The sequence below is a fragment of the Vitis riparia genome, chromosome 17 (assembly GCF_004353265.1).
Source record: "Vitis riparia cultivar Riparia Gloire de Montpellier isolate 1030 chromosome 17, EGFV_Vit.rip_1.0, whole genome shotgun sequence".
NCBI lineage: Eukaryota > Viridiplantae > Streptophyta > Magnoliopsida > Vitales > Vitaceae > Vitis > Vitis riparia.
In genome coordinates this window covers 13,352,280-13,363,083 of record NC_048447.1, presented here as the reverse complement: position 1 = coordinate 13,363,083, position 10,804 = coordinate 13,352,280, and the positions used below count along the sequence as shown (strand labels likewise).

General features: G+C 35.2%; 1 protein-coding gene across 1 annotated transcript; it reads right to left on the bottom strand.

The window, feature by feature from the left end:
• Positions 1-4,178: 4,178 nt before the first annotated feature.
• LOC117905004 (translation initiation factor IF-2-like) lies at positions 4,179-5,104 on the bottom strand. Its single transcript, XM_034817859.1, has 2 exons — positions 4,929-5,104; positions 4,179-4,688 (listed from the first exon to the last, which is right to left on the bottom strand). The coding sequence occupies exons 1-2, from the start codon at positions 5,026-5,028 to the stop codon at positions 4,333-4,335; spliced, it is 456 nt and encodes a 151-aa protein (XP_034673750.1). The 5' UTR covers positions 5,029-5,104; the 3' UTR covers positions 4,179-4,332.
• Positions 5,105-10,804: the final 5,700 nt, after the last annotated feature.

Here is a 10,804-nt window from a genome sequence, read left to right as displayed (position 1 = left end):
CTTCTTTTTCATGATTTCTCTTTGACTTGATTTGTCTTTATAATTGCCACTTTGGAAATCGTCTTGCCTAATCACACTTGAAATACAATCATTAGTTTTAAGCCTTGTTTTATTATCATCAAAATCGAGATTAACCAAACCTTGGTTTTACAAAGATGTTTTAATCATCGATTTTAAGTTGGAACATTCAAATGTTCCCCTATGCAACATTTGAATGTCCCTATTTTGAAATGCACACTAATAGTTTAAATACCCATTACATTTCCATTTTCTTCATTTTTCTATTTCAACACTCGAGAACTCTCTTTGATAAGATCATTCTCTTGTAATTTTCACCTATTTTTCTTCCTCTCTAACTTTATGAAGCCTTTTAGTACAGATTTCATTATGACATTTTCATTCATACACTTTATTAAGCTAGTTTCTTATTTGTCTATTTTTTGTCATTTGCTTCTATGTTTTAAGACATTTGACTTATATTATTTAAATCACCCATCCTCAAGTATTTTTGCACCTCAATATTGAGGGCCACACAAGATCAAGGATTAGGACGTTTGGAATAGACTTTGCATCCTAGTCATGGCTATTTACCCTTAAGAGGATACATCAAATTACTAGGGTAAAACCATTGGGTTATTATGACATGTGAGTGCTCCTATACATAGTTGGAAGCCCATAGCAAAAGGAGCTTAAATTTCTTGCATTAATTTCCTAGGTTTCATGTAAAAGCATAAGCAAACTTTGAGGTACTTCGAGGAAGAACCGGTATAGTCTAGAACTCTATGCAAATTAGGCGCTAATAGAAAGCTATATGATTCAATATTCTAACACGCAATACAAAGCCTTATTTAGAGTTTCTTGCAGTTATTACAACATTTATAAAGAAGTTTTTGAATATGCTTACTTGAAAATATCAGTCTTCTTTTAGGCTTTCTTCAATTTCCTAGTAGATGAGTTTTTACTCCTTCCATGAGTCTTATAGAACATCAATTACTCTATAGTTAAATAAGGTCTTCAATAGCATTAATTTTGGTCTTAGAACCATGTGTTTGGTGTTTTGAGAACATATATTTGGTGATTGTCCAAATCTAAAATTCTTTATGGCCTTACCCCAATGGTCCAAATATGTCACTGTTAGGCAGCATTATCAGTCTTGCATTCGAATCCTCTTAATGCAAGAAGTGGATTTTTTTTTTTTTTTAAACATTTTTAGGGGGGCTTTGTCAATGCTCATTCGTCATATAAATTGAAGAAAATTTTCAAGAGTAATCAATGCAATTATGATAGTTCTAAAATAGTATTGGCAAGAGATGATCACACTCCTTAATCTTAGGGATGGCAATGGGGCGGGTTTTTTTAGGTACCTACCTCGCTCCACCCCTAATTGGATGGGGTTCAATTTTAATAAACGGGTTTGGGATTTTTTTTTTTAAAACCTGGGGCTGGTTCGGGTATTGCCTCGTCCCGCCCCGTCCCGCCTTAATTATATATAAAATTAATTTTAAAATTAATTTAATTTAAAATTTAAAATTAATTTAATTAAAATTTTTATTTTACTATTTTTAATATATAAATAATAAAAAAATATTTTTAATAAAATAAGTTATAAAAAATATAATAATTTAATTATTTATAAAATATATTTATTTTAATGTAATTAAAAATTTTAAAAGTAATTTTTAAAAAATTAAAAAAAAAAAAAAAGTTAAATAGGGCGAGGCGGTATGAGAATTTATCATACCCACCCCACCCCATTTAATTTTTTAAATGGGACAGGGATGTGAATTGTTTTGAATAAACGGGGCGGGGTTGGGTTGGGGGCGACCCATCCTGAATCTGCCCTATTGTCATTCCTATTTAATTTAGCATGAAATGAAGGAATCACCAAGAAAAAAAAAACAAAAAGAGTAGATCATTGATATATAGAATCACTAACCTAACCAATTTTTGAGAATGCTTGAAGTTTGGAGAATAAAAGTATATGAAAAAAAAAAACCAAAAAAAAACACAAAATAACCCATGAAAGAGGGTGTTTTTCATATGATGTGGAGCTTGAGGAACAACTACACAATGGGTATTGGAATGTGAAGTCTAAGTTAATTTTATTTCGCACAATGGATATTGAATCGTGAAGTCTTAGTTTTATTACACTTCACAAAAATGTTGAGGATTGAGTTTGCCTGAGACACTATGTTTGTATTATAAGCAATAACAAAAGGAGCTTACATTTCTTGCATTGATTTCCTAGGTTTCATGTAAAAGCATAAGCAAACCTTGAGGTACTTCAAGAAAGAACTGATATAGGCTAGAACTCTATGCAAATTAAGCACTAATAGAAAGCTTTATGATTCAATATTCTAACACGGGGTACAAAGCCTTCTTTAGAGTTTTGAATATGCATACTTGAAAATATCGTTCTTCAATTTTCTAGTAGATGAGTTTTCACTCATTCCATGAGTCTTATATAGAACATCAATTACTCTATAGTTAAATAAGATCTTCAATAGCATTAATTTTGGTCTTAGAACCATGTGTTTGGTGTTTTGAGAGAACATATATTTGGTGATTGTCCAAATCTATTGAAACATGCATCTTGGGCCATTCCCACGTAGAATCCCAGCCCAACTCACAAGCTCTTTTTGAACGTACATCACCAACACTTTGCTTAAATAATAGATTTCAATCTTGTCGCTGGCCAATGTAGAATTGCATCACATCCTTAAAGTGAAAAATTAACTTGAGTGATTAGATTGAACCCTTCAGTATGAAAGGCCTCTGCCATTAAGCCAACCTTGTTGTTTCTGATAAAATATACATGTTTTATGTATATATATATATATATATATATAAGATTCATAAATATAAATATCTTATGTATTTATATTATAAATATGTCATAATATATACCTAATATAAATTAATTAGAATAAAATTATTATAAATATAGTGTATTTTGTATAATAATTAAATATAAAATAAATAAAAATTTATAAATAAAATTATCAATATTTGAAATAAATAAAAAAATATTGATACATGTATCACCATTTCTTTTATGTCATTGAATAAATCCAAATAAGATAAATATCTATAAAATATATATTAAATTATGAATATTATTGTTGGTTATCATAAATTATATGTTACATATATTATTTTTTTTTTAATAAAAAAATATCAAAATGTCTATTATTACTTGTTACATAATTTTTTAAAATTTCTTTGAACATTTTCACAAGTTTTTGTCAATTTTCATCCCATTGATATTTTATGTAAAAATATCTACCATTATTCTCAATATATCTCGATATATCTATAAAATTGGGTTACTCATATATCCATAAAAATCAATATTTACACTACTGATGGTATGAACTTTAACAAACCGAGAAAATTGGGTTTGAACCATAGTAAAAAATATATAATCAATAAAAGAAATTAGAAGTATGATTTCACTCTGTTAAGTTTTCAACTCATTAGGCATGCACTCTCCAACTTCCCAGCAAATGATAATTATTTCCAACTTCTTATTTTCCTATTATGAATCTCTAAATTATGTTTGATTCACCATAAACTTGAGGGAAAATATAAGGAAAAAAAAGAAGACAAAATAAAAGAAAAATAAAAAATAAATTTAAAACCAATAAATTATTTTTATTTATTACTTCAAATTTATTTTAATTAGTTTAACTCTTCAAGAATTAAATAGTTTGAAAATATATAAATTTTTAATTAACTTTAATTATATATTTTTTATTCGAAGAAAATAATTTTTTAATTTTTTTTTTCTTTTGTTAATGATTCTCGAAAGCAAGCATGGCCCTCAAGTTTATGAAACCCATCGCTTAGAATTTTCTTCCGGACACAAACCAAGTTTCAGAGGAAGCAACAAGTGGGCAGTACAGATTGATCTGTCTATCATTTTGTAAGGTTCATCCATTGATCATTTTCTTCTCCATTCTGCGGACCGTAATTGAACAGATACAACCCAGAGAGGGCTTTGGAATTTAAACCGCAAATTAAATTCATTGAAAATTGATGGCTTGAGAGAATTTTCTGGGGTTTTGTTTTGATGGGTATATGTTGTTTTCTATGAAATTCGAAGAGCTCACAAGATCGGTGGTTGAAATTTGTGCTGAAAAAAATTAAAAAGAAGATACATATAGCAGACAAACAGAAGCTCATTGGCGAATTGGGATTCTTATTAAGTCACTTTCTTGAATATGTGGATCATATAAACAGTGTACAACCCTGAGATGAATAAGTGAATATATAAATGCATCGTAAACAAACACTGCAGGTCGATTGATTCACCAACTCCTTCCATCAATGTCAAGCTACTTTGAATTTTCGACGCAGCAAATACCCTAATGAAATGACTATAAAAGCCGTTATAACGATCCCCTTGTACGACTTCAACTTGGTCATTACATTTTCTAACACAGTTTCATCTCTTTTTGATTCTTGGCCTCCCTTCTTTTCTATGCCACTTCCTTCTTCTTTTGGTTTTTCGACTTCCTTCTTTTGTTTGTCACTTTCTTCTTTTGTTTTTTCGACTTCCTTCTTTTGTTTGTCACTTTCTTCTTTTGGTTTTTCTGTCACAACAGGCTGCTGCTTTGGGATGGTCATCTCGAGAGGTTTCTTAGGAGGTGGTTGGGCTATGCTCAGCTTTACGTCTTTCCCAGCACCTTAGAATGAGAGCAACAAATTAAAGATTAACAACATTCTACTTCTCCATTGAATACATTTGTTTCTATAAATTGTGTGTGTATATATAGAGGCTAAGAAGAAGAGCAATCAAACAATGATTCATAGATTTAACAGATCATTTATTTTCTAACAAGAAGAAAAGAGTTCAAGGAACTTCAACAAGTAAGCCTCCAAAGATGACAAAGCAGAATATTGGCGAGAAGAAATTTATTCAATACCGGTAATATTGATTTGGACACGATCTCCATCCTCCGTCCAATTACCAACATCTGAAATTGGTGTTTCTGAAATACCTTTTGCTGCTCTGTTGTCTGTCATTGATAAGGTATGAAGGAAGCAGAGGGATGTTAGGCCTTGAGCTGATACAATATTAGTAGCCTGTGGTGATGGTGACTGAATCAGTTTTATCGCTTTGTATATATAGCTAGAAAATGGAACTTTTCTTGCTCAACCATGAGAATCTTATTCCAAACTTTTTTCTTTCTTGGATGTTTAGACCTAGGATTGTAACTCAATTATGATCTCTAACCGAGGAAAGGTACTATTCCTTGCGTTCGATATCCCACTTGTTGGGAATTTGATAAAAGGATGTTTCGAACTTTAAAAAAAAGGAATAAAATATTTTACTCATTTGATAAGTCTGTAATAACTTCACTTGATTTGATAAGCCAAAAATCCTTTAGCTTGTAATTGAGCACCTTAGATATTTCCAACCTTTAGGCTAGAAGTTATGGACTTTTGGGAATTAATCCGTGATATTCAAAACCCGTCTACTCAAAAAAGAACCTTTTTTTCCTTCTTGTAGGTATTTGAAAGGTTCAAACACCTCTCAAAGTTTCTTTATTATATTATTATTATTATTACTTTAGATAGATTGATCAATTTTTCCTTTGAACATGCTCATAGAGAAGACATCGTCGAGAGCTATTGGAATTATATCTTGAAGTGCTCATGATCATCAACCGTTAGTACTCATATGGAGGGAGACAAAAAAAACTTTGAATCCCATCACTGAGAAGGACACAAACCAAGTTTCTGAGGAAGCAACAAGAGAGCAGTGGGTGCATGAGGTTATTTGGTAAATGAACTGATACAGATTGATTTATCTATCATTTTGTAAGGTTCATCCATTGATCATTTTCTGCAGACCACAATTGAACAGATACAACCCAGAGAGAGCTTTGGAATTTAAACTGAAAATTAAATCGATTGAAAATTGATGGCTTGAGAGAATTTTCTGGGGTTTTCTTTCGATGGGTATATGTTGTTGTCTACAAAATTCAAAGAGCTCACATGATCAGTGGTTGAATTTATGCTGATAAAAATTAAAAAGAAGATATATGACAAGCAGACAAACAGAAGCTCATTGGCGAATTGGGATTCTTATTAAGTCGCTTTATTCAATATGTGGATCATACGTAAAGGGTACAACCATGGGATGAATGAGTGAATATACAAATGCATCATAAACAAACACTGCAGGTTGATTGATTCGCCAACTCCTTCCATCAATGTCCAGCTACTTTGAATTTTGGGCGCAGCAAAAACCCTAACGAAAAGGCTATAAAAGCCGTTATGACGATCCCCTTTCACATCTTCAACTTGGACATGACATTTTCTAACATAGTTTCATTTGCTTTTTGTTCACTACTCCCTCCTTTCCTAGCACCTTTTTCTGACTCATCAGTCGTGACCTCCGGGTTGTTAGAAGTATTCGCAGCCGGAGAGTTGTTAGTAGTATTCACTGGCTGAGTTTTGTTAGTGTCGGAGCTGTTAGATTCTTACTGCATTGGGATGCTAGTAGTATTCACAAACTGGTCAGTTTTGTTGGCGTCAGAACTGTTAAATTCTTGTTGTTTTGGGATGCTAGTAGTATTCACTGGCTGAGTTTTGTTGGTGTCAAAACTGTTAGATTCTTGCTGCTTTGGGATGCTAGTAGTAATCACAGGCTGAGTTTTGTTGGTGTCAGAGCGGTTAGATTTTTGCTGCTTTGGGATGCTGGTAGTGTAAACTGGCTGAGTTTTGTTGGTGTCAGAGCTGTTAGATTCTTGTTGTTTTGGGATGCTAGTAGTATTCACTGGTTGAGTTTTGTCGATGTCAGTCCCGTTAAATTCTTGCTCCTTTGGGATGCTAGTAGTATTCACTGGCTGAGTTTCATTGGTGTCAGAGCTTTTAGATTCTTGCTGCTTTGGGATGATCATTTGGAGACGCTTCTTATATTTGATTTTTAGCTTGCTTGCGTCGTCTATGCTCAGCTCTATCTCTTTCCCATCGGCTTAGAATAAGAACAACAAATTAAAGATTAACAACATTCTACTTTTCCATTGAATACATTTGTTTCTATAAATATTGTGTGTGTGTAAAGGCTAAGAAGAAGAGTAGTTAAACTATGATTCATAGATTTAACAGATGATTTATTCTCTAATAAGAAGAAAAGAGTTCAAAGTAACTTCACCAAGTAAGCCTCCAAAGATGATAAAACAGATTGGTGAGAAGAAATTTATTCAATACCTGCAATGTTGACTTTGACATGATCTTTTTCCTCCCATTTACTAACATTTGCAATATTCCCTTCTTTTGTGCCTGGCATTGATAAGGTATGATGGAAGCAAAGGGACCAACTTTGTATAGAAAGTGGTGACTCAAAGTGCGCGAACGAATGTGAACAACGGCTCTGAACGCCAAAACTAAATATGTGACTCTGAATGTCATACTGAACAAAGACTCTGGACGTCGAACTGAGCTGATAGGAAGATGACCGATCGATATAGGTGTGGCCCTGACTCAAATTGAACTGACAAGACGAAAGAATGATCGATCGATATAGGTGTTGTCCCGAAAACTCAAAATGAACACAAAATGATAGAAAAATGGTCAATCGATATAGGTGTGGCTTCGACTCAAACTCGAACTGACAAGATGATTACCGATCGATATAGGTGCGGTCCCGATTCAAACTGAACACAAAATGATAGGAATATGGCCTATCGATATAGGTGCGGCCCCAAAACACAAACTCGAACTGACAAGATGATGACCGATCGATATAGGTGTGGTCCCGACTCAAACTGAACACAAAATGATAGGAACATGGTCGATCGATATAGGTGTGGTCCCAGAAACTGAACTAACATGACAAAGAGATGGTCGATCGATATAGGTGTGACCCTAACTCAAACTCAAACAGACAAAACGATGAATGACCGATCGATATAGGTGCGGTCCCAGAAACTAAACTGACATGACAAGGAGATGGTCGATCTATATAGGTACGGTCCCAGAAACTAAACTGACATGACAAGGAGATGGTCGATCGATATAGGTGTAACCCCGACTCAAACTTAGATAGACAAAACGATGAATGACCGATCGATATAAGTGCAGTCCCAGAAACTAAACTGACATGACAAGAAGATGGCCGATCTATATAGGTGCGGTACCAGAAACTAAACTGACATGACAAGGAGATGGTCGATCGATATAAGTGCGGCCCCGACTCAAACTCAGACAGACAAAACGATGAATGACCGATCGATATAGGTGCGATCCCAAAAACTAAACCATGACAAGGGAATGGCCAATCGATATAGGTGCGACCCCAACTCAAACTCAAACAGACAAAACGATGAATGACCGATCGATATAGGTGTGGTCCTAACTCAAGCTGAACACAAACTGATAGGAATATGGTTGATCGAAATGGGTGCCGCCTCAACTCAAACTGACATGACGAATGACCGATTAATATAGGTGCGGCCCCAAACTCTAATTGATAAGACAGTGACCGATCAATATAATTGCGGTCCCGACTCAGACTCAAACAAAACTGACAAGATGAATGAATGACCGATCGATATAGGTGCAGTCCCGAAAGATTCAAACAGATAAGGAAATGATAGGAAGATGGTCGATCAATATAGGTGCGGCCCTGAAAAACTCAAACAGACAAGGAAATGATAGGAAGATAGCCAATCGATATAGGTGCAACCCCGACTCAAACTGAACACGAAAATGATAGGAAAATAGCCAATCGATATGGGTGCGGCCTCGAAAACTCAAACCAACACGAAAAATGACTGATCGATATAGGTGCAGTCCCGAAAGATTCAAACAGACAAGGAAATGATAGGAAGATGACCGATCGATATAGGTGCGACCCTAAAAGACTCAAACAAACAAGGAAATGATAAGAAGATGGCCGATCGATATAGGTGCGGCCCCGAAACTTTAACTAAACTTAAATTGACAAGATGATGACCGATCGATATAGGTGTGGTCCCAAAAACTCAAAATGAACTCAAACTGATAGGATGAAAGATCTGATCAAGTGGCCCAAAGCTAAAGGATAACCAAGATAACGATGCAAGCAAACTCGGCTAAAAGGAATATGTCCCAGTATGACAACTCATGAGTATCGACAACTAGGTCAAAAGATAACGAAGCCCATGAAAGGTCCAATGATCCTAGGGAAGAAGGGTATGCCTTAGTATGCAACTCAAGGGAGTCAACAACTAGATCAAAAAGTGAATGAAACCTATGGAAGGTCCGATGATCCTAGGGAAGGGGGATATGCCCCAGTATGCAATGACGAACAAACAGAGATGCAAAATGCCTCCAAATCACTATACTCTGAAATATGCTCATCCATCATGTAATGAAAATGTCCAACCTCAGATGGGTAATGCCAAACAGGACCATGTGTCACGACACCATGCTGACAAAAGAAAAATAGTTGATGAATAACAACAACAATGATGACCAGTGCTCAAAATGAAAAGAGCAAGCAAATCAACACTCAACATGCCAACTATCAAAATGAAAGCATCATCACTAATAAGTCAACAATCTGTCAGGCCCTGCTATCATGGAAGATGTTGAACCTAAAGTCCAAAAGATGTATGAAAACACAACCAAGGTGATCGATGACTGATCTACGTTTCCTCCTAATCAAGATAGGGGTGAGGTCATATGTCACGGTGGGATATGTAAGATAAAATAAGGTGATGATCAGGCTCTAGTATGATAGAAGGCATGAGAGTATCCAGGGTGAAATGTCTGAGTACGAAATAAAAGGTATGTAAGTATCTGAGATCATCTAGGTATGCCGAGAAGACTAAACCCAAGGTGTCAATAGCTCCATAATCCATCGAAAGCAGCAATCACAAACAAAAAGTCAAATCTCGATGTCGAAACATCCAACTAGGTGGCTATGCCTCAGTATGCAATGAGGACAACATGAAACAATCCACTAATCTCCATATCATCTGGTAGATGTTCCAATGTAAAGAACCAATCTGATCTCTCTCCAAAAGATGGATATGCCCCAATGTAAAGCAATGCATCCGAGTCGACAACTGCTGAAGAAGATCATGCTAGTGTATGTCAACAAATCAATCAATCTCTACTCCTGGTGCCAAAACGAAAACATCTCAACATAATCCATATGAATCAGAATCGTAGGGCTCTATGAATGTGAATGAGGTGGTTATGCCCCAGTATAAACCACCTGAAGTGACTATGCTCCAATGAAAAATCAAAGTCCATCACTAATGAGAGGGCTACGCCTCAAAATAAATCGTCATCTTAAGAATCAACCATCAATGAGTAGAGTGTGTCCCAATGCAGAGTATCGAGTAGAGTGACTATATCTCCAATAAAAACGCTCTCTGAAATGGCTATGCCCTAGTGTAAAGTAGTGTATCTGAGTCAACAAATCAATCAATCTCTACTCCTGGTGCTAAAAATGGAAACATCTGAAAATCCATCATTGATAAGAGGAGTATGCCCCAGTGTAAATCATCATCTCAACTCCCCATCCATCATGCTCCAAGAAATAATCTCTGACCAAGCTCGAGTATTGTCCACGTGTGAGCTGTCAAACACAATGTGAAGTAATGGCCTCAGGGTGGTCTTCAGACATGGGAGGTAACGTAAGCCAAGGTAATAGGGTGAAAGAAATGGAAGGAAACTAGGCTCAAAGACCCCAATGATATAATCCCCATACCCCTCATGCATGAGATGCAATGCGTAGAAAACATCAAGAGTCCCAGACCTAGGGGTCCTCACACAAAAAGTGACAATAAATGAATGGTCA

Coding starts and splice junctions, on each gene's coding strand:
- LOC117905004 (XM_034817859.1), bottom strand. CDS start 5,028: ATGACAGACAACAGAGCAGCAAAAGGTATTTCAGAAACACCAATTTCA. Junction 4,689..4,928: donor TGTCCAAATCAATATTACCG/GTATTGAATAAA, acceptor TCTCATTCTAAG/GTGCTGGGAAAGACGTAAAG.